The sequence below is a fragment of the Bubalus bubalis genome, chromosome 2, assembly GCF_019923935.1.
Source record: "Bubalus bubalis isolate 160015118507 breed Murrah chromosome 2, NDDB_SH_1, whole genome shotgun sequence".
NCBI lineage: Eukaryota > Metazoa > Chordata > Mammalia > Artiodactyla > Bovidae > Bubalus > Bubalus bubalis.
Window position 1 is genome coordinate 15345585 of NC_059158.1, and position 24386 is coordinate 15369970.

At 39.9% G+C, this 24386-nt stretch overlaps 1 protein-coding gene across 11 annotated transcripts in view; it reads left to right on the forward strand.

Moving 5' to 3' along the window:
- Window positions 1–24386, forward strand: part of CDKAL1 (CDK5 regulatory subunit associated protein 1 like 1) — a 617913-nt gene that overhangs the window by 404730 nt on the left and 188797 nt on the right. For all 11 annotated transcript variants that reach the window (XM_045162607.1, XM_045162600.1, XM_045162601.1 and 8 more), the window contains one exon: window positions 12607–12752. In XM_045162607.1, coding sequence (XP_045018542.1) covers window positions 12607–12752 — 146 coding nt within the window. The remainder of the gene's footprint in view (window positions 1–12606; window positions 12753–24386) is intronic.

Sequence of the window (24386 nt, forward strand, 5' to 3'; positions counted from 1 at the left end):
CATCCTCTGCCAGCCCCTTCTTTTGCCTTCCATCTTTCCCAGCATCAGGGTCTTTTCCAGTGAGTTGGCTCTTTGCATCAGGTGTCCAGAGTATTGGAGCTTCAGCCAAGGTATTGAAGCTTCAGCCTCAGTATCAGTCCTTCCAATGAATATTCCGGACTGATTTCCTTTAGGATTGACTGGTTTGACTCCTTGCTGTCAAGGGACTCTTGAGAGTCTTCTGTCACCACCGTTGATAGGAATTGTTAAAATTTTGTTCTCAGTGTGGAATTGCCATGTTTACATCTTTTTTTCCCCAAAATTTCTACCTTTAAAAATGGAAATTTTATATGTAGAAATTCCTTTTACCAAAGGAAAAGGAAGGTGCCATTTTTTGAGCTTTTCCTGGGTCTGCTGGTTCTCAGTAGCCTTTAGCTCAAAATAATGTATATGTGAAAGAGGCACATTTGAGAGTTGGTCTATTGTAACTTTAGTCAGGGTGACTGTGTTTACCCTACAGCTGTACCATTGACCTTAAACAAGGTTTTAACTTCCCTGAGTCTTAGACTCAGTAAAACTACTTTCTAGGTTTGTGCAGAAATTTAAATGAGATAATGAGTGTTGTTATCACAGTAAACTTGGGTCTGCTTTCCTGACTCACCAAAGCCAGTCCTTAGTGCTGGCACTAAGTTGTACGAAGGAAAGTATAACATTCATTGCAGGGTGCCTTGCAAGGAGAATGGGCTCCTCCCACTCCAGAGACCTCAGGTTCCTGATGACTTTCAGGGAAGGATTTTTAAAGACAGAATTTGGGGTGAGGGTTGCAGCTCATGGACTTCCCTGTGATCTGTTGGTGGTGAGGTAACAGGGTGATGTTCTGGAAATCTTAATCATCCACCTTATGGTTCACAGACCTGGGACTGTACCGCAGTCAGAAGTCTAGAGCTTGTGGTCAGTATGTAATTGCCATCTTCCACCTGGGTGTGGTCTTAGTTTCTGTAGAACATTTCAAAGGTGTGTGTCAGATTGTTATGTATATCCCTTGAGGAGGAACTTGGACTCTCTTTTATCCCTAAACTATTGCTTCAGCTTTTAGTACTTTTCTTGCTTCACTACTTTTTCTTTGTGTCTGCGTTCTCTAACTTGGATAATTAGACTTGAGTCTGCTCTTTGGAACTTGGGGGAGGCCTAAGGGACTAAAACTCCCCTGAAAGCCCCTGCCCCCCAGCCCTGCAGGTTTCAGCGTGAATCAGCAAATGGTACCCCGGCACCTAGGGAGGCTGTCTGTCATCATTGTTGTTAACTGCTGCTGCTGGGCTTCCCTGGCGGCTCAGATGGTAAAGAATGTGCCAGCAGTGCGTGAGACTTGGGTTCAGTCCCTGGGTTGCGAAGATCCCCTGGAGAAGGGAAAGGCTACCCACTCCAGGATCCTGGCCTGGACAATTCCATGAACAGAGGAGCCTGGCATTCCATGGACAGAGAGCCTCTTTCCATGGGATCAAAAAGAGTTGGACATGACTGAGCAACTTTCACTTTTACTACTACTGTACCACTTAATAGTATGTGATCCAGAAACTGCTGAGATCTTTCTCCTTTCCTCTAATAATCATTCCAATTAAATGACTGCTTATGGTCCTTCCCCCCCCCCCCCCCCCCGAAATTCCCTTGTGCTAATTGGCTTCAGTCTTATCCAACTCTTTGCGACCCCATGGACTGTAGCCTGCCAGGCTCCTCTGTCAGTGGGATTCTCCAGGCAAGAATTCCCTTACAATAAATTTGAGAGTGGGGAAACAATTGCCCCTCCCTCTTCTCCTTTTGCTTTCATTCTCATTTTTGTCTTCTTTTCAAATAAATTTCTTCCATGTCTGTTTTTTTCCTACTCTCTCATTATAACACCAGGGACAACATGCTCTAATGGTAATAACTTCTTCAGGAATGATTCTGAGCTGTTTTGCTGATTCTTATCTCTGATTCTCCTTCGTTTATTGTTTTCATATTCCAGTTTCTCTCTCCTGCTATGCTAATGTGGGAGCATTAGGGGTCCCTTGAATATAAGAATCAGGGTGATTTGGATGGACCCTGCTTAGAAGAAAGTTTTGCTTCTTTCATTTCTGAAGAAATAGAGCTCTCACAGAATGATATATTGTCAAGAAATATTATTAACTTGATATTTGGTCTTTGAAAATCGTTTTAGATTTTCTAAGCACTGGTGACCCACTCCAGTACTCTTGCCTGGAAAATCCCATGGATGGAGGAGCCTGGTAGGCTGCAGTCCATGGGGTCGCTAAAAGTGGGACATGACTGGGCGACTTCACTTTTATTTTTCACTTTCATGCATTGGAGAAGGAAATGGCAACCCACTCCAGTGTTCTTGCCTGGAGAATCCCAGGGATGGGGGAGCCTGGTGGGCTGCCGTCTATGGGGTCGCTCAGAGTCGGACACGACTGAAGTGACTTAGCAGCAGCAGCAGCAAGCCCACTAGATCGTATCAAGTATAATTTTATAATTGTTTCATGATGATAGTAACAACATTGCTTTAACTATGATTTGTTTTTCTCTATTTTTTCTGTTTTTCCAAAACCTTAAAAATGAGTATCTGTTACCTTTGTATAAAATAAAGACATTCATTTTTTAAAACAGAATAATGTGTTTTTTTCATTATGTTCACCAATTACCATGTACATCTTTATTTTAGAAGTGAGTAACATGTTTAGCCTGTAAAATCTATGAGTCCAACCCTCAAACAATTCTTTTTTTAATTTCAACAAATAATTTTACAGTCAGTGTATTTGTTAAAAGAGTAAATAGGTAGAGAATCATTAAGTGGTCTCCAAGCGTACTTATTACTTTTCCCAAATGTACTTTTAAAGATAGAATTGATATTATTAGATTTAAAAAAGCAGAACTGATATGACAGGTCACTGGATCACTTTATAAGATATACCGCCTTATACCTTATGTGTTGTTATACCTGTTGGCTGTCTTTGAGTGTGCAGTTCACTGACATTAAGTACATTCACAGTATTTTGTACCCATAACCACAGTCCGTCTCTGGAACTTTTTCGTTTTCCTAAACTGATATTCTGTGCCCGTTAAACAGTACACTCCCTGTACCTCTCTCCCCCTTGTCTCTCTTGAGTGTGCCTATTGTAGGTACCTCATGTAAACTTCACTTTCACTTTTCACTTTCATGCATCGGAGAAGGAAATGGCAACCCACTCCAGTGTTCTTGCCTGGAGAATCCCAGGGACGGGGGAGGGGAGCCTAGTGGGCTGGCTGCCGTCTGTGGGGTCACACAGAGTTGGACACGACTGAAGTGACTTAGCAGCAGCAGCAGCAGCATGTAAATGAGCTCATGCAATATTTTTCATTTTGGTCTGGCTGATTTCGCTTAGCATAATGTTTTCAAAGTTCATCCCTGTTGCAGCAATATTATGTTATTTTAAATATCTCTTTTTTGGGTAGTTTTATTCTCACCACCAGAGCACTCTGTACAGACTTCATTTAGCTCTTCTGTCCTACAATTTTACCATCCATGCTCATACCCCAAGAGCATACTGTGTTTTTCTGTATCTCCTCATTTCCTTGCTGCCTGGCACTTAAAAAATTAATTTATAGTTGAATGAATGGATGATGGAATGATTCAGTTGAATAATCAACATGGCTATTTTGGAGTAAGTCCTACAAAGGTTTCTAGGTAAAGGTAAAATGTCTGATTGGGACAGACATTTGTCTTCACTTATTTTAATGCAAACACTGAAAATGTTAACTCTTTGCAGTTTTGCATTAAAGACAAAATCCGTGCCTGTGTTCTAGGAGATCCTATTTCCGGAGTCACCTTCAACACTCTTAAAGTCATAGAGGTCAAGGTAAAGTAAGACCAGAGTTATATTTCACCCATTCCTTCGTTAATGACACTGTATCAGCCACTAAGTCATGTCCCTGCATCTAAACTTATTCTTGGGGCTCAGTGGTGGAGATCTGCCTTCAGTGCAGGAGCTTTACGAGACTCAGGTTCCATCCCTGGGTCGGGAGGATCCCCTGGAGGAGGGCATGGCAACTCACTCTAGTATTCTTACCTGGAGAAGCCCATGGACAGAGGGGCCTGGCGAGCTACAATCCATGGAGTCGCAGAGAGTTGGACACGACTGAGACAACTTAGCCCACCTACATGCAAACTTCTTCTCAGCCATCCAAAGATAAATTATCATTAATAGCATTAGAAAGTGAATTAGGGAGCATAAAAAGAGAACATTTCCCATCCTTATATCCCAAATGAAAAGGAGTCGATATTGTGAACAGATTCTAATTTACACTTTATCTATAACTTAATTATAATAGGAAATTCACTTCTAAACTGCAGAGTTAACATTTTCAGTATTTGCATTAAAATAAGTGAAGACAAAATGTCTGTCCTAATTAGCTTTCATAGAAATGTTAAAAGGACTTTAGTGCCCGATTACCATTACCACTTCACCTCAGTGTCATTCTCAGCTCAGTGTCAGAGTCAACAATCAGACTTTACATTATGAAGATGATAATATATGTTAATACGAAATGTCAAAACGCTAAGAGTTGTAATTATACACACATTTATTTTCAACTGATATTATCAATGGCTTGTTTTATTTTTAAATTATTATTCTACTCTGCTAAGGCCAAGAGCTCTTATATCTGGATTGTGGTGATTGTTACATAAACCTACATGTATACTAAAATTCATGAAACTGAACACATAGAAAAAAAGTCAGGTTTACTGTACTAATTTTAAAATAAGATAAAACAGAAGAAAACTAACAACAAAATCTGTTGTAATTCAAACACTATATAACATGAACAAGTATATGGTAAAAAACAAATATATATATATATATATATATATATACACACACACACACACGTGTGTGTGTGTGTATACACTTTAAAAAGTATATATACTTTTCCCTTAAAAAAAGACCATGTCTGCCAAACACTAAAAGAACTAATCAATACCTGATCAATTTAATAGGGATAGTATTGATATATTCAACCTAGTTAGACTGAGCGTTCAACTCAGACAATTCGGTTGGCTTCTCTTTGATGTGAAGTAAATAAATAATTAGCATTGACTGGTGGGTTCTTTACCACTAGTGCCACCCTGGAAGCCCCAATTAAAGAATCCAGTCAGAAGGCAGATGTTAAAGATCTATCTAGAAATATTCAACTCTCCTTTATTTATGATCTCATTATCCCCAATGATGCTAATTTCAGATAACTTTTGTTTCACGTGTCACATGGAATAGAGTGGAAAGTATGTTCTGGTGATTGCTCTGCTCTAGTTACGGATGCTTGGTATATAAAATGATGCAGCAAAACAAGTGTTTATTAAACAGCAAACTGTGTCTCTCGGATGGGGATGCAAAGAAGGCAGTAACCTCCTTTGCATTTTCTAAACATGTGAACACATAACAGCCTCCTTTGATGAAGGAGTGCTCACGTGTGTCAGGCACTCCATTGAGTACTTTATGTATATCTCATCTGACCCCTCCCTCTTCGCTGTAGGTATTTTTTATTATTTCTCTGGTAGATTGTATCATTGCTTACCAGACATTCTGGTTTCCCTCTCCATGATGGGAATCTCTGCCTCTCCCTCCTCTGTGTTAGAATCTCTGCCTATTAAACCTTAGAGTAGCTGTGAGACCTGCAGTGGCCAGTGAAATGCATGCAGATGTGACAAGCACAATTTCTGGGCATATGGTTCAAGTTGATGATTCTCTGTGTCTCTCTTTGCTTCCCCCTCTTCCACATTTTAAGTTTGGAAGTGAAAGCGACTTAAGCAAAGCTTCAACCAATCCATGACATTCCTGTAATGTGAGGAAGAGTTACATTTTTGTTGTTATAAGCCACCAAGAGTTTTGAGATCATATACAGTATCACCTGATGCATCCTACTGATACACTGTCATTTTATGAATGAAGAAAACAAACATTCAGAAACATTTAAATAATGTGTCTGCAGTGAAGAACAGTAAATAGAATAACTAGATTTAGAGCCTAAGCCTGTTCAGACTGCTGAGTCCTTTCTCTTAACCACTTTTCAATACATATTGGAATGGAAATGTATATCAGTTACAAAACTAGAACACAGGACAGAGAAATGTAGTTTTATGGGCCACAGAAAGTTCCACCCCAAATGGAGTTTACTTATATTTTAAATTTATTTGTTTTTTTTAATCAAAGGATAATTGCTTTACAGAATTTTGTTGTTTTCTGTCAAACCTCAACATGAATCAGCTATAGGCATACATATGTCCCCTCCCTCTCGAACCTCCCTCCCATCTCCCTCCCCATTCCACCCCTCTGGGTTGATACAGAGCCCCTGTTTGAGTTTCCTTAGTCATACAGCAAACTCCCGTTGGCTATCTATTTTACATATGGTAATACAGGTTTCCACGTTACTCTCTCCATACATCTCACGCTCTCCTCCCCTCTCCCCATGTCCATAAGTCTATTCTCTATGTCTGTTTCTCCATTGCTGCCCTGCAAATAAATTCTTCAGTACCATTTTTCTAGATTCCATATATATGTGTTAGTATATGATATTTATCTTTCTCTTTCTGACTTACTTCACTGTGTATAATAGGCTCTAGGTTCATCCACCTCATTAGAACTGACTCAAATGTGTTTTTTTATGGCTGAGTAATATTCCATTGTGTATATGTACCACAACTTCTTTATCCACTCATCTGTCTATGGGCATCTAGGTTGCTTCCGTGTTCTAGCTGTTGTAAATAGTGCTGCAGTGAATGATGGGATACATGTGTTGTTTCCAATTTTGGTTTCCTTGGGGTGTATATCTAGGAGTGGGATTGCTGGGTGGAGTTTACTCTTGAGTGATAAGAATTTTCCAGGCACACTTCACCATCCAGTGAATATGCTAAAAAACATTTATTAACAATTGCTTACTTTTTATGAATGAATGGTATGCTATGTATTTGTATATCAAATAAGCTATTTTTAAATTCCTAAGGGTAAATGGCATAGTTTCTTACTTTTTTTTTTTAGGGTATTCTTAGGTTAGCTTATGTATATTATGTATGCTTGCTTCTTAGGTTAGCTAAAAAAAAAAATAGCAGTGTTAAATTTTGCATTGTAAGTATGCATATACTTCCCAACAGAGTTATAATCTGAGAGGGCTTTCACTGTGAATGAATTGCAGGGACATCTGAATGCAGGTATTAATGTATATTATACACTCCTACACTGAGTGACTTTGTTGGCTCCTAGTGTATATATATTCAATACCAGGTAGAAAATGATGACTAATATGATAATTGCAGGGCAATAAAAGTGAGACTTAGCATTGCTTTTAAAAATATACCATATATAAATAACTTTTCAAAATTAAGTCTGTTTTCATTCTTTTTTTCTTTTTCTTATCTTTTTAAGTTCATTAAAAAATCACAAACACTGAGATGATTACCAGCTTGTAATAGGAAAACTCCATATGAAAACAACAGATAGAAATACTATTTTCTTGATCTGTTAGGCATTCTGGTCCTTACCTACAAAGTAGTCAACATTTATATTTTAAGCAGCCTTGATACTTCAACCCTTACATTAAAAATGAACTGGTATTAAAATATTAATAGATACTGTTTCTCAGAGAAGGCAATGGCACCCCACTCCAGTACTCTTGCCTGGAAAATCCCACGGATGGAGGAGCCTGGTGGGCTGCAGTCCATGGGATCGCTAAGAGTCAGACACGACTGAGCAACTTCACTTTCACTTTTCACTTTCACACATTGGAGAAGGAATGGCAACCCACTCCAGTGTTATGCCTGGAGAATCCCAGGGACGGGGCAGCCTAGTGTGCTGCCGGCTCTGGGGTCGCACAGAGTCAGACACGACTGAAGCGACTTAGCAGCAGCAGTAGCAGTAGCAGATACTGTTTCTATGCTAGTTGCTACAAGAGCTCCTCAAAACACACACAGGCATGTGCGCACACAGGTGCCTGTTTTGTTGTTGTTATTCAGTCACCCAGTCGTGTCCCACTCTTTATGATTCCATGAACCGCAGCACGCCAGGCCTCACTGTCCTTCACCATCTCTGGAGTTTGCCCAAATTCGTGTCCATTGAGTTGGTGATGCCATTTAACCATCTCATCCTCCGATGCCCTCTTCTTCCTCTGCCCTCAATCTTTCCCAGCATCAGGGACTTTTCCAATGAATCATCTGTTTGCATCAGATGACCAGAGTACTGGAGCTTCAGCCTCAGCATCAGTCCTTCCAGTGAATATTCAGGGTTGATCTCCCTTAAGATTGACTGATTTGATCTTGCTCTCCAAGGGACTTTCAGAAGTCTTCTCCAGCGCCACAGTTTGGAGGCGTTCTGCCTTTATAGTCCAGCTCTCACAACTGTACATGACCACTGGGGAGACCATAGCCTTGAATGTACAGACCTTTGTCGGCAGAGTGATGTCACTTGCTTTCAGTCTCTATTACCCACCTCAGAGCTTAGGGTTGCTCTTGACTGCTGTTCTTGAGCACACATTTGTAAATTACTTCCATAAGAGTATACATTGTGATTTTAATCCAAAGCTCCAGCAGATTTTTAGAGCTGTAACCCATGGTGGGGCTACCTAGAAAGTATCTGATCTTGGCTTCTAAAATTGTTTGTTGCTGTTCAGTTGCTAAGTTGTGTCTGACTCTTTGCGATCTGTGGACTGTAGCAGGCAGGGACTCCCTGTCCCTCACACTCTCCTCTCATCCTTTGCCACCCTCTTCTCCTTTTGCCTTCAATCTTTCCCAGCCTCAGGGTCTTTTCCAGTGACTCGACTGCTTGTATCAGGTAGCCAAAGTTCTACAGTTAAGGCAGGCCAATTATCTGCTTGTATACCTGCCTGAATATGTGCTTATCTACCTGCTTTAGCCAAGTGGAACTAATGGAAAGTTTGTTTTACTGTCAAATAGCAATTATATTTTAAATCTTTCTCATTGTATGTGGATGTGGTTTTGACTTAAATCTCTGTTTATATGTTTGGTGGTGTATACTTGGCATAGTCCTAGTCATTGTAGAATCAGAGAATGGAGTAAGACATGATTACTACCCTTGTAGACCTTCTGTTTGGGAGATGCACGGCCACGTTGCATGGTAGATTTAAGGAAATATGTTGGTGATAGCAGGAACAGGTTGCTGAGGCATCACGGAATAAAAAGTCATCCCTTATACCAGAGAATCTGGAACTCCAAACTAAACCTTAAAAATAGAGAAGAATTTTGAAAGGGGAAGTAGCCCAAAGGTTATTCATTTGTTGTTCAGTCACTCAGTTGTGTCCAATTCTTTGTGACCCCATGGACTGCAGCACACAAGGCTTCCTTGTCCTTCACTATCTCCTGGAGTTTGCTCAAACTCATGTCCATTGAGTTGATGATGCTATCCAACCATCTCATCCACTGTCATCCCCTTCTCCTCCTGCCCTCAATCTTTCCCAGCATCAGGGTCTTTTCCAATGAGTCGTCTCTTCACATCAGGTGGCCAAAGTATTGGAGGTTATATGTAACCAACAGTGTTAAGTGAGAAGAGGGATAGAAGGGAAAACAATACAAAAAATATCTACTTTGTCTCTTTGGGTTATGTTGCTGCTGCTGCTGCTGCTAACTCGCTTCAGTCATGTCTGACTGTGCGACCCCATAGACAACAGCCCACCAGACTTCCCCGTCCCTGGGATTCTCCAGGCAAGAACACTGGAGCTGGAGTGGGTTGCCATTTCCTTCTCCAGTGCATGAAAGTGAAAAGTGAAAGTGAAGTCGCTCAGTCGTGTCCGACTCTTAGCGACCCCATGGACTGCAGCCTACCAGGCTCCTCCATCCATGGGATTTTCCAGGCAAGAGTACTGGAGTGGGGTGCCATTGCCTTCTCCGTTGGGTTATGTTAATATACCTTAAGTTGTGGTTCTTCTAGTGAAAGAAGTACAGACTTTATGCAAGGGGTGAGCTTATTTTTGTGTTTTGGTACCTACTTTTATGAAGTTGCAAAGTCTGTAGTATGAAGCTGGAGATAATTACTGTTGGGAAATCTTACTTTGAGAGCCAAAGGGGGGAAAACCCACCAAATTTATCCTGCTTGTTTTCTATTAACATTGTAATTTGAAAATTGTCATACTATAATAGGGTTATGTTTCATCTAGTGAAATAGCCTGTTTATAGTAGAAGGGCCACCCTGAGTGTTTCCAATAGAGACTGCACCCCTTCTGGCCCCCAGGTCATGTTCACTGGGAACCCCTTCCAAATTTATTTTTTGCAAATCAGTACAAGTTATCACTCCTTCACTTACTAGTTAAGGAAGCTACCTTGTTGAAAAGCAATTCTGTCTATTGATGCTTTCATTAACGTGTATGAAAATGTGTTAGTATGAATTTTAAACATTCTCCAAAGAAGAAGCATGTTAGATAATTTATGTCTTAAATGCTAACACATAAGCACTTTACTGGGTTGTCTTATTCTTACCATAGCCCAGTAACCCTATGAGGTGGGAATTACCACTGTCTTCATTCTTCAGATAAGAAAACCAGTGCACAGAGATTGAAAGTAGAATTTCAATTCACACATTGTGTTACTTGTAAAGGTGTCATTTTTTTTTTTTTGCCACAGTATGTATGTTGCAGGTTAGCTAAAGCTGAGTCCTGCTCCTTTAGAAAACAGAGATTTTTGTATAATTGTTTTTCTCACACTGTTCAAGAATGGTGATACTCAGGTGTAAAAAACCTGAAAGACGGAGAGTCATAGCAGGAGGCCGGTGTATTTACTCAGAGTCGGTAGTGATGATGAACGTTCAGGCCTGCCTCCCGCAGCCTTATACATAGTAGTCTTGAGTACGGAGGTGAAGAGCCTTCTGACTAAATACGCAGCCAAGAAATGTCAATTCTGTGAAGGAGAACTTCAGGTCATGTGTTAGCCAGTCATTTTGCTGCCAAATCAATTCTTGAACTTCAGTCCCAATTTAGTGATCTATGTTTAACACAGTGTGTCTGTGTGTGTTAGTCGCTCAGTCGCATATCCCAGTTAATTCCTGCAAGAGAAGGTCGATGAAGGATATCCATGAGTAATATCATTTGGTTATTTGAATTTCTTAATCAGAAGGATTTTTTTTAAACCAACTAAGCTGCTCCGAAGAAAATAAGTAGCTTGAGTTTGTCATTCTTTTCTTCCACTTTGGTCAAAATACTAGTATTCATAGTCAGTGGAAAGAAAATGAAGGGACAAAGGGCATGGGTGATACATATACATGACTGAGCCCTGAATAGCAAAGAGGCGGTCACCTCTATGGAATTAGGTGGCTCTTTGAGTCCACAAGATCCCTCAAAATGCTTTTCTAATGATAAAATTAGAAAGCAGATGTGAGAGTACAGTATAGTACTTTGAAAACTAAAATCACTGGACACATGCAAGTTACTAAAGAGCAGTTCCTTTCTTGACACTGTTACCTCTTTCGGACTCTTAGTGTCCACTCTGTCTCTCAACTCCCTCTTTTCCCCCCCTCCCCCACCATTGATGGGCCATAAGTTCAGCACATTTTTCTTATTGCTCACATAAATGGTTTCCTTACCTCAGTTTTCCTTTTACCATTCTTTTTCCCATCCACTTCATATCCTTGGAAGAATTTAGAACAATCTTATGTATTTCCTAATTATTTCACTCAAACCTGCTCTCTTTAACTTTGCCAGACAGATTCTTCTTCCTGCTCTTCCCTTCTTTCTCCTCTTTGAAACTCTGCAGCTTATAGGTGGAGAAGGCAATGGCACCCCACCCCAGTACTTTTGCCTAGAAAATCCCATGGACGGAGGAGCCTGGTAGGCTGCAGTCCATGGGGTCGCTAGAGTCGGACACGACTGAGCGACTTCACTTTCACTTTTCACTTTCATGCATTGGAGAAGGAAATGGCAACCCACTCCAGTGTTCTTGCCTGGAGAATCCCAGGGACGGGGAAGCCTGGTGGGCTGCTGTCTATGGGGTCGCACAGAGTCAGACATGACTGAAGTGACTTAGCAGCAGCAGCAGCTTATAGGTAGATACCAGTAGGTGACCAGAGGTGAACTGATTGGCTTTGTTGTCTGATACTGTGCCTTTTGCATGCTCAAAAATAAGTGTTTGCTAACTATCTGAAAAAGAAACAAGTGAGTCACAGATTTCTTTTTCTGCTTTAGTATTAAAAAAAAAAGTATTGACTTTCTGTAAAGTTGGAAACTTTATTCAAGTACTCAGGATTCTACACCTTCAACTGTTTGCCTTAAATATTGCTGTTTCTGCTGCTAATGTAACAGGCCAGAATATAACATTGCCTTGAGGCAAGGGATGAGTGGTGCTTATTTTGAAGAACTCAGAAATCTTTTTAGTCTCTAGGATTTACATGAGTTTATCTCTGTTTCGTCACCTAAGAGAGGCAGTGACCATGAGGAAGTAGCTTTTCTGTTAAATCCTCAGGAAGTCATGTTAAATTCCCAGATGTCATCCTAGAGTGCAGTCAGTGGACTTCACTTGAGGAGCCTAGAGGATTGGTCTGTTTTTAGCTGTGTTTATTCACTTGCACTTGTGAGAGTTGATCTGATTTGTTAAAATGATTAATGTTTTCTCCTTCCATCTTTCTCAAGGAAATGGCAAAAATCCTTCATCACCCCCGAGTCTATGCTTTTCTGCACATACCAGTTCAGTCTGCCTCTGACACTGTGCTCATGGAAATGAAAAGAGAATACTGCGTGGCTGACTTCAAAAGAGTGGTGGATTTTCTAAAAGACAAGTAAGTCTGTTAGCACTTAAGAAAATCACTGTTTCTTTTTTCTTTTAAAAGCATGTGGCAAAAATGCACTTATGGTAGCCACAATTAAAGGCACCAGAGAGAGGTGAGACTTTTGAAGCTTTCAAAGCCTTTAAGTTTTCCTTAGACACCCTTGATGTGGTTTCTTCTTTCCTCTCAGTTTTATCCACCTTCCATCTGTGCATCACACACCATTAATTTGTGTAGGGTTGCCAGTCTTCCTAAGGTAATGTGCATTGTGATCATCTCTGTACCTGACCTAGTAGATGAAAACTGCTTTAGCTTTGCTCTGCTTACATCTCCTTTCATGTGGCTTTTTGAAGCTGTCAACTGTTTCTGACATGGAGATAGGTCAAATCATGTCACTACAAAAGAGATAATTTTCTACGAAATAGCATTTTTGGAAGAGTATCTGGGAACATCTTTGCTTTTACACACTTACCCCTGTAGTTTTCTTGAAGAATGGAGCTTTATAAGGAGGTTTTGAGATTCTGTTTTTTTAAAGTTCAAATTGCCATTGACCAAAATTAAGGCATATTTACACAATCTCAGACATGAATGATAATTTTGCTTCCACAGAAAACACTTGCAGCCTATAATTATATTCTTAAAAATCCTACTTCTCATCATCACCAAGGTTGAATGCCTTCTATGATTATACAAGGCAGGAAATAGTGCCGGCCAAGGTCATTCGGAACGTTCTCAAGTCCGGGGCACTACACTCCCCTTGGGGAATATGTCATTTATCTTGGCATATTTGTGGCATGGGTCTTTCTACTTTCCATAATTTTTTTCCCATAATTTTTTCCTCTGTTGTTTTTCTTAATTAAAATACAACTCTTTATTTCCATCTTGTTTATAATTATGTACCTTTGTACCAAGTACTACGTGGATATGATTGCTTTATACAAATTGTAAGCAATTATTTTTTCCACCTTCAATTAGTCACTTATCCTGACTACATACGAATCTTTTTCTTCTGTTTACTTTCTCCTTCCTTCCTCATCTTCCCTTTATGTGTCTAATTTTTTTTTTCACCTCTAGGCGTTTCTTGATTATCCTAACCACCAGAAATAAAGACACTTGGTTTGCATTCAAGCAAATCCAGCTAATTGTTCAAATATTCAAATCAGTGAATGGAAAGTATACTTATTCTAGGATTTCATAATTATAATCATTAAGTATATACAACTTTCAAAGTAGAAAACAGAATAATGATGGATCTCTAATACTTCCTGATCTTGAGAATGGAGGGCAAAGCTAAAGAATAAGGATTTTCATGTTAGATGTCTGTTGTTGGCCTGTGTCCCTCCTTTGCATCTGTTCTAGCTTATTCTACAGAAAGTTGTCTCATGTACAGACAAGTTTGGGCACACCAGTATTGGTGAATGTCTTGTTTTCAGAATTACAAATAAATTGTTGTGATATGTGCTGTGTTCAGTTGCTCGGTCGTGTCTGACTCTTTTGAGACCCCAAGGACTGTAGCTCATCAGGCTCCTCTGTCCATGGAATTCTCTAGGCAAGAATACTAAAGTGGGTTGCCGTTTCTTCTTTGAAGGTTATCTTCTTGACCTAGGGATCGAACCAGAGTCTGCTGCTTTGGCAGGAGGATTCTTTACCACTGGGTCACATTTTCAGTTCAGTTCAGTTCAGTCGCTCAGTCATGTCCGACTCTTTGCGACCCCATCTAGGAAGCCTCAAATAAATTGTTACACCTGTGAAATTTCTTGCCTCTTGCTTACCAGAGCAGTAGCAGGTAATACAGTAGCAATAGCAGATAAGCACGTGTTTCATACATTTGCACAAGATTTTGCTGAGAGCAGACATGTAGCCTGTTGTGCAAAATAGACAAGAGCACTTTCCAAATAGTTTTATTAATGTGATTCAGTGAGGTAAAGGAATCAACAGCTTCCTTTGCCTCCATTTGGGTAAGTGCTAACTCAGTCGTTTGGGGAATTACTGTGGCTGCTTAACTGGACAACAATCTCCTGACAAGTTCTAGCCTTTTATGCTACTCCGAAGATGGACCTTTTAAGTCTTTTGCCTCTTGAACACTTTGAGCAGCATCCATGAGCTAAATAGGGGTCAAAAGATGGATCACGTCAAGGAATTAGAAAATAGTGCTGAGCTCATTTTTCTTTCTTTGGATTCTGAATTACTCTGAGGCATCCACAGAGCTTTTCTAGAATTACCCAAACTGTCTGGAAGACTCCAGAACCTACCCAGGGATCTCCAGGATTTCCAGCACTAGAAATATCAGAGGTCCCTGCAAGAGGGAATTAGAGATTGCTGGAGAAGATAGCCCATCCCACCCATCCATCCACAGTTTCAGTTTCAGATACTGTGAATCACTGGAATTGGAAAATACAAGTCTAGCCAGTTAGGATCTAATTTTTTTTTTTAATTAACTCTTGTACTATTTATAGTTTTAGACAGTTCATCAGAACCAAAAAATTGTATGTTTTGTCCAGTTTGTCTTCTTGCTTGGACTAGTACAGGCTCACTCTTGTGCAGACTCTAACTTTACTCTTTAGTATAAAACTTTTCCTGTCCTCTCAGGGAAGTCCATCTATCCAGTGAATCATTTCCAGTGATGATGGACATATAGGAATAAATGAAGTATTTTAAGCTCTGACATTTGCTTGTTTTTCCCTATAAAAATCTAGCATAACTTCAAGCCAAATAGACTCCTGCTTCTTGGAAACAGCAAAGTTTCATGGATTTCTGTGGAACACTTGTCTGGGTAACTGATCCAGCACATAGTTGTTTCATCCAGTGTTTATTGAAATTTAATACAGTATTGTCATTCTTAGAAAGAAGGTCTGATATTACCATGTTGCTCCTGTGTTGTTGTTCAGTCTGTAAGTCGTGTCTGACTCTTTGTAGCCCATGGACTGGAGCACACTGGGTTCCCGTGTCCTCCACTATCCCCCAGAGTTTGCTCACACTCTTGTCCATTGAGTCAGTGATGCCATCCAACCATCTCATCCTCTGCCACCCCCTTCTCCTCCCGCCTTCAATCTTTCCCAGCATCAGGGTCTTTTCCAATGAGTCAGCTCTTCGCATCCAGTGGCCAAAGTATTGGAGCTTTAGCTTCAGTCCTTCCACTGAATTTTCAGGGTTGATTTCCCTTAGGATTGATTGACTGGTTTGATTTCCTTGCAGTCCAAGAGACTCTCAAGTCCTCTCCAGCACCACAGTTCTAAAGCATCAGTTCTTCAGCGATCAGCCTTCTTTATGATCCATCTCTCACGTCTGTACGTGACTACTGGAAAAACCATAGTGTTCACTATATGGCCTTTTGTCAGCAAAGTGATGTCTTTGCTTTTCAATATGCTGTCCTGATTTGTCATAGCTTTCCTTCCAAGAAGGAAGCATCTTTTAATTTCATCGTTGCAGCCACTGTTTGCTGTGATTTTGGAACCCAGGAAAATACTTCACTTCTGTTTGCCATGAAGTGATGGGACCAGATGCTATGTTGCCCTATTTTGTGAGTGAGTGAAGTCGCTCAGTCGTGTCTGACTCTTTGTGACCCCGTGGACTGTAGCCCACCAGGCTCCTCCATCCGTGGGATTCTCCAGGCAAGAGTATTGGAGTGGGTTGCCATTTCCTTCTCCAGGGGATCTTCCTGACCCAGGGATCGAACCCAGGTCTTCCGCATTGCGGGCAGACGCTTTAACCTCTGAGCCACCAGGCAGCCCTATTTTGTGCCTCATACTAAATACTTGACAACGGCGCTCACTTAAAATAGTAGGTCTGGTGCTCGCTTCTTTTGCTTTTTAGCTTCTGTATAAATGTGGCCCTTTTTATTTGCATCCTGTTTCCTCTGAAGCCTTTTCTGTAATGAACCTTTAACAAATGAAGAGTCATGTTAATTCATTTTTTCTCCAGCAGTGTGAGGCTTCTCAAATAATCATGTTATGAATTAGGGACGAGGCATTTCCTAATTTGTTTCTTCAAAAAATCCAGTCTTTAAAACAACCTGCTGCATTTAAGAGTGAAATCCACACTATGGGATTTTACCTGAAGCTGCACGCTTTTCAACTCCCCATTCAGCAGTATTTGTGGTGCCATGTTTCTCAAACAGCAGATGTGAAATCTTTTTAATTAATTTTCTTTACAGTTGAAATCGGCCCATGTTTTAGCTAGGAGCCGTAGAAGTTTACATGTGAGCCAACTTGAAGCTGATTCATTATTCTCTTCAGCTGGTTGAACGTTGGCAGCTACTATCATAACAGCAGCTGGATTGAAGATAAGCTGGAAGTGTTGGCACGTGTGGCAGCATATGGGACTTTATTAAATCATGCAACCTTTGCAAAGAAAAGTGTCTGAATTACTTAATGTACTAATTTAAAACAGCTGGTCATGAGCAGACACTCATATGACTAAAATTATTCTATTCAAATTTATTAATCTAGTTGGAAAATTAACTATAGTCCTTTGATGTTTTTATTTAAATGAATAAGATGATTTCTTGAAAGATGTGATGGGGTTTATAGGGATATGGAAGGAAACGATATAGAACAAAGCATGAGATGCAATTTGGGTTTTCAAGAGATTTGTGTTTTAATAATTTTTAGTAAATACCTCATAAATTTACTTTCATTCCCTGTCACTTTACTGGTTTCTCTGTTGTCTTTTTAACATAATACTGGGATTTAAGAAAGCAGAATGTTTGAATCATTTACTTTTATTTTCTCGTGTAATTTTAAAGAGTTACCTCTCAATGAGAGAATTTTTCACCATGATATATGAGGAGATTGTAATTAGGGTTCCCAGGACCTTGGGGCCTTAGATATAAACTGTGAGTCCTTCCCCATTTGAGCTGTGTTGAATTTCCAGTCACTCCCCAATGAAAACTGTATATTGTCATACATGTTTAAAAAATGATAACATGCAGAGTTCTCCTCTCAATCATGTGTTCTAATGCTAAGTAAAACAACTGCTTAGTCCTCAGATTCACACATGAATGTGTGAACGAAACAAGCAAGAATGTCCTATTGATAGATACATCTTAAGAAATGAAATAGTTTATGAATTAAAAGACCTAACTGTTTACACAAATTATTTTGTTAAAAGTCCAGTGGCCTTGTGGTTTATGTTAAGTAGACTTTAAACATGGGAGACAAGATCCATCTCCTAGGCAATGGTGGGATGGTTTGAGAGAATAGCATTGAAATGTGTATTACCGTATGTAAAATAGATGACCCGTGCAAGTTCGATGCAGGAAGCACGGCACCCAAAGTCAGTACCCTGGGACCACCCAAAGAGATGGGGCAGGCAGGAAGGTGGGAGGGGAGTTCAGGATGGGGGAACACATGTCGATGTATGGCAGAAACCATCACAATATTGTAAAGTGATTATCCTCCAATTAAAATAAATTAATTAATCTAAAAAAGAAGATGTGATATGACACCCTCCCCGAGAGGATCTTCCCAACTCAGGGATCGAACCTAGGTCTCCCCTATTGCAGGTGGATTCTTTTACCATCTGAGCCACCAGTGAAGTCCTATAGATACACAGTGGACTTAAAAAAAAATAAAGGATTCATCTCCTTACTCAGTAAATAAAATTTGAGTGAATTAATGACCAGTTTATTTTTACTTGCAAGTTGCATGGATCTAAAGTAAGTCACACCATATGATAGCATCTTTGTGTTGCCTTGTACTTTTATGATATTTGCCGTCTCAGAATTTACCCTGTCCCTTTTGTCTGTGATATCCATTCACACACCCCTAAGTTTACTGTACTCAGATTTCCCAGAGAAATGCCAATAACCAATAACTAGTGAGCACTCAGGGGTAGAGGAATCTTCTAGTGGCGAAAGCAAAGTAGAGGTGAAGTGGCAGCTTTGCAGAGAAAGTTCTGACCTCTGATCTCTCCACTCTACACTCAGACAGCGAAGGGTCACAAGGGCACGAAGCCGGAGTCACCGGGCAGGCTGATTTCTCTAAGTGAGTCATGGATTTACCATGTCCAGTCTGTCCTGTGCCCTGTTTTATCCATCTATCTGCAAAAAAGTAATGCTCTCTTTTTAGCATGCTGAGTTCTTTTTCTTCTTTCATGTGCCCATACTGGAGCACAATCTGATAAAAGGCAAATTATTATTAAACTTGTATTTTATTCCATCCCCTCCCACCTCCATCTTGTTTTATTCCTAGTGGCTTGGCAACTTCAATATTTGTCAGAATAGAAGAAAAGAAAATTGCCAAAAAAAAAAAAAAAAGAAGAGTGATTCAAGAAGGATTCGGTAATTAAGTTTTCCTCCAGATGCCTTCCCAGATGTGTTTCTGTTCACTGAATACCCACCTCCAAAATAACTTAGGCAAAACACTTTCCTCAAATATATTTTCTGTCTCTTTATCATCATCTTTAATATCTTTAACTCGATTGTTATTTTGGGGAGACCCTAGGGTCTTCTTCACACTTTTATCTTTTGTCAGATTTTTTTCAGAGGTAGTAAAGTTCTGCTCTTCTCCCTTCTCTCCTTTGCTGCTTTAAATTTTTTCAAGAGAATAAATGCATATCATTGGAACAGTTAGTCAAAAAGCAATTACTTTTTTCTTTTTGAACATGGTATTATATTTATATTTGGAAGATTTTGACATCATATAGTACATATCATTTTACTTGTGGATTACCCCAAACTTGATTCATTGGTTTGAAGGTAATTAAATTTTCTATTGATTTAGCTATTTTCCTTCTAGACCAGTTAAGAGAAAAGTCTCATCACCCCTAACCTCTTCCCACCTTCTTTTGTAACATGATTGTAATATAATATTTCTTGTAGAAAATGAGATGTTATCTTCCTTCAATCCTTTGTATGTTTTCTCTACCTAAGTGTTTTCTTGTAAACATTAGAGGCTGTAAAGTCATATGCTAATAGTAAGCATTTTTCCTTTCAGAGTGCTTCTTTCATTGAGTAAGGCTCACACATCATCATGTTACATAAACCTCGGCACGTGTAGGTTAGGTGTTTTCAATCCGCACTATAGGATGAAAGTCAAGGTTCACGTGCTTAAAAAGACGTGTTGAGATCCCATAGTGACCTAATTCATTATAGGACTAGAGCTTCAAATTCTACTGTGTTTCAGTCTTCCATCTGATTCTAATAATGTTAAATAAATGGTTCAGTTTTTTATTTATCTTTTTTGTGCCCAACACTGTAATACCTGGAACAAAAACAACACGTATATTTATGTATATAAAAGTCATGGTTCAGCTTGTCTGTGAGTGACAGAAAAAAAAAAATGGCATAAGGAAAGTAGTTTATTTTTCAGTCATGTAAATGAAGTCCAGAGCTAGGAAATAGGTCTTTATAAGGCTCTGGCATATCAGGGATGCAGGCAGGATAAAGCTTTCATCTCATGGTCCAGGATTGAGCTCCAGCCATCAGATTTGCATTCTAGTCTGTAGGAATGTGAGAGGCAAAGAAGAATATGTGTTCCTTCTCTTTAAATGCTTTCTGAAAGTCATACATGTTACTTTGTTTATATCCAGTTGGTCAGAACCTAGTCATGTGTCTGCACTTGGCAGAAAGAAAGGCTAAGAAAGGTAACCTTTATTTTGAGTGGCTTTGTCCCCATTTGTAAATGAAGAGCTCTGTTGGAAATAAGAGTAGGTGAGATAGTGGGGAACAACTAGTAGTCTCTGTCTCAGTCTGTCCCATTTGATCACTCTTCTTGCTACATACAGAGCTCATCCCTTATCTGAGAGAGATAACCCAAGCCCCATCTAGTTACCCTATCCTACTGTACCATGATTTGTCGTTGATGCTCCTTCCTTTTTAGAAGGTCCAGATGTGGCTTTCTGTGGACTGATGCTATAAACTAAAGAGTGGTGTAAAGTCTTTGTTTAAAATGGATTAAAAATAAGATGAGTATTATAACTTTTATTATTTTTTAATTTAAATTTATTTATTTTAATTGGAGGCTAATTACTTAACAATATTGTATTGGTTCTGGCACACATCAATATGAATCCGCCATGGGTGTACACGTGTTCCCCATCCTGAACCCCCCTCCCACCTCCCTCCCCGTACCATCCCTCCAGGTCATCCCAGTGCATCAGCCCCAAGGATCCTGTATCGAACCTGGACTGGCGATTCGTTTCTTATATTATACATGTTTCCATGCCATTCCCCCAAATCATCCCACCCTCTCCCTCTCCCACAGAGTCCAAAAGACTGTTCTATACATCTGTGTCTCTTTTGCTGTCTCGCATACAGGGTTATCGTTACCATCTTTCTAAATTCCATATATATGCGTTAGTATACTGTATTGGTGTTTTTCTTTCTGGCTTACTTCACTCTGTATAATAGGCTCCAGTTTCATCCACCTCATTAGAACTGATTCAAATGTAGTCTTTTTAATGGCTGAGTAATACTCCATCGTGTATATGTACCATGGCTTTCTTATCCATTCATCTGCTGATGGACATCTAGGTTGCTTTCATGTCCTGGCTATTATAAACAGTGCTGCGATGAACATTGGGGTACACGTGTCTCTTTCCATTCTGGTTTCCTCGGTGTGTATGCCCAGCAGTGGGATTGCTGAGTCATAAGGCAGTTCTATTTCCACTTTTTTAAGGAATCTCCACACTGTTCTCCATAGTGGCTGTACTAGTTTGCATTCCCACCAACAGTGTAAGAGGGTTCCCTTTTCTCCACACCCTCTCCAGCATTTATTGCTTGTAGACTTTTGGATTGCAGCCATTCTGACTGGCATCCCATTTGAAGAACGGGAGAATGGGAAACACATTTCAGCTACCATTTGGTGGGAATTAACAAACCCTGCTTGGTAGAAATCATGAACATTTTCTGCCCTAGTACTGAGGGACATTCTTTAGTTGTCCCGTCTGATAAGCCCTGGTTTCCTTCTGTGAGGGCAGCTCCCCAGTTGACAGGCCTTCGTGGCCATATCTGAGAAAGGCAGTAAGCAATGTGATCTTCTGCTGGGTGCAAACACTCCCATGCCTGCTTCCTTCTGGTGCTGATTAGAGACGTAGAAATTGCTTTAAGAGCTGTCCAGTCTATCCATGGCATCCTGGTGTATCTTTAGCAATTCCATCCCCTCAAAAATTTAGTATGCTTTCAGTCTGTTTGTTTCTTGTCAGTTCCATGAACAAGTGTAGTCAAAAGTTTTTTGTCTGGACATAGTTTTGAACCTGAAGGCTGTCTTATTTATTGAGCTCTGGCCTCTTTATCTCCCTCCTCTGAACTTACTGATGACTCCTTTCAGACCATCTAAAACTCTCTTAATCCCATCACTGCTGGTAAACTGGAGCTGGTGTATGACGGGGCACCAGTTCCATCTTCCATTGTATTGTAGCCAGAGCCTTCCTTGGCTTTTGCAAACCTGCAGACCTCAAAATCACAGGATTCTCAGTCCAATAGACTGTAATTCACAAAGATTTTCTTAGAAAAGCTCTGTTTTCTTCCATCTCAGCTTGCAGCTGGCTAGCCCAAGTCTGTTCCTTGTGGCTAAGAACAGCAAGGAGAAGCCAAGTAGTATTTAACATTCTGAATCATTTGTAACAATTCTACTGCTGCAGACTTAGTTAACATTTGGTCTGTCTCCCAAGGTTCAGTTCAGTTCAGTGGCTTGCTCAGTTGTGTCCGACTCTTCGCGACCCCATGAATTGCAGCACACCAGGCCTCCCTGTCCATCACCAACTCCCGGAGTTCACTCAGACTCACGTCCATCGAGTCAGTGATGCCATCCAGACATCTCATCCTCTGTCATCCCCTTCTCCTCCTGTCCCCAATCCCTCCCAGCATCAGTCTTTTCCAATGAGTCAACTCTTCTCATGAGGTGGCCAAAGTACTGGAGTTTCAGCTTTAGCATCATTCCTTCTAAAGAACACCCAGGGCTGATCTCCATTAGGATGGACTGGTTGGATCTCCTTGCAGTCCAAGGGACTCTCAAGAGTCTTCTCCAACACCACAGTTCAAAAGCATCAATTCTTTGGTGCTCAGCTTTCTTCACAGTCCAACTGTCACATCCATACATGACCACTGGAAAAACCATAGCCTTGACTAGATGGACCTTTGTCGGCAAAGTAATGTCTCTGCTTTTGAATATGCTATCTAGGTTGGTCATAACTTTCCTTCCAAGGAGTAAGCGTCTTTTAATTTCATGGCTGCAAGTCACCATCTGCAGTGATTTTGGAGCCCCAAAAAATAAAGTCTGACACTGTTTCCACTGTTTCCCCATCTATTTCCCATGAAGTGATGGGACCAGATGCCATGATCTTCGCTTTCTGAATGTTGAGCTTTCAGCCAACTTTTTCACTCTCCTCTTTCACTTTCATCAAGAGGCTTTTGAGTTTCTCTTCACTTTCTGCCATAAGGGTGGTGTCATCTGCATATCTGAGGTTATTGATATTTCTCCTGGCAATCTTGATTCCAGCTTGTGCTTCATCCAGCCCAGCATTTCTCATGATGTACTCTGCATATAAGTTAAATAAGCAGGGTGACAATATACAGCCTTGACGTACTCCTTTTCCTATTTGGAACCAGTCTGTTGTTCCATGTCCAGTTCTAACTGTTGCTTCCTGACCTGCATATAGGTTTCTCAAGAGGGAGGTCAAGTGGTCTGGTATTCCCATCTCTTTCAGAAGTTTCCACAGTTTATTGTGATCCACACAGTCAAAGGCTTTGGCATAGTCAATAAAGCAGAAATAGATGTTTTTCTGGAACTCTCTTGCTTTTTCGATGATTCTCATATATTTTCCCCTAATTTATTGTGATTCAGTGTTTTAATTGTATCATTTGAAAAAATTTCTGTTCTTTTCAGTTTTTCCTTGAAAGAAGTTGCTTCATTGTCTGGTTCTGACTCTTTCAACAGTTATAATTGGTTTCATTCTTTTTCCTTCTTTTAAATAATTTGTGCTTTCAAGAATCATGATACAAATTAAATTTTGCAGAGTGTTTTTCTGCTTATAAGAAAGTCAGAATTCATCTTAACTTTTATAGCAGTGTAAGTCCCTGAATTTTTCTTCTAGTGATAAAAGAGACTAAATTTAATGGGAAACGCTTTACAACATTAAGAATCCTGGTACATAGGAAACTTAAGAAAACTGTTAAATTTTAAAACATTTTTGAGTAATATTTTCATGCATAAAAGATGTATGTTTTCCCTTTCTGTTAGTGAAAATAAATCTCTATTTTTCCCCACATAAATAAACAACAGAAATATGCAAATAGAAACATATTTGCATAAAAATATTTACTTAGTGTCATGACCTTTTGTATATGTATTACTGAATAATTATATTAATAGCTAATACTTAGTACTTAAAAATATCTCAGTCACTCTTCAGATTGGTTTATATGTATGAACAGATTTAATTCTTAAAACAACCTTTTGAAGCAGGTATCTTTGACCGTCACATTTTAGAGATGAAGAAAACTGAAGCACAGGAGAGCTTGAGGTCACACAGATAGTAAGTGACAGAGAGAACTTTGAGCCCTTGTTGCCGGGTACCAGAGCTAGTTCTTTTTAACTATTTATTGTGCTCTACTCTTGAACGTGCTGTCCTCTGAATAAGTACTGCTCAAAAACTGGCTCATAGACCAGTGTGTCTTTGCAAATTCTTTGTCATCGATGCACAAGA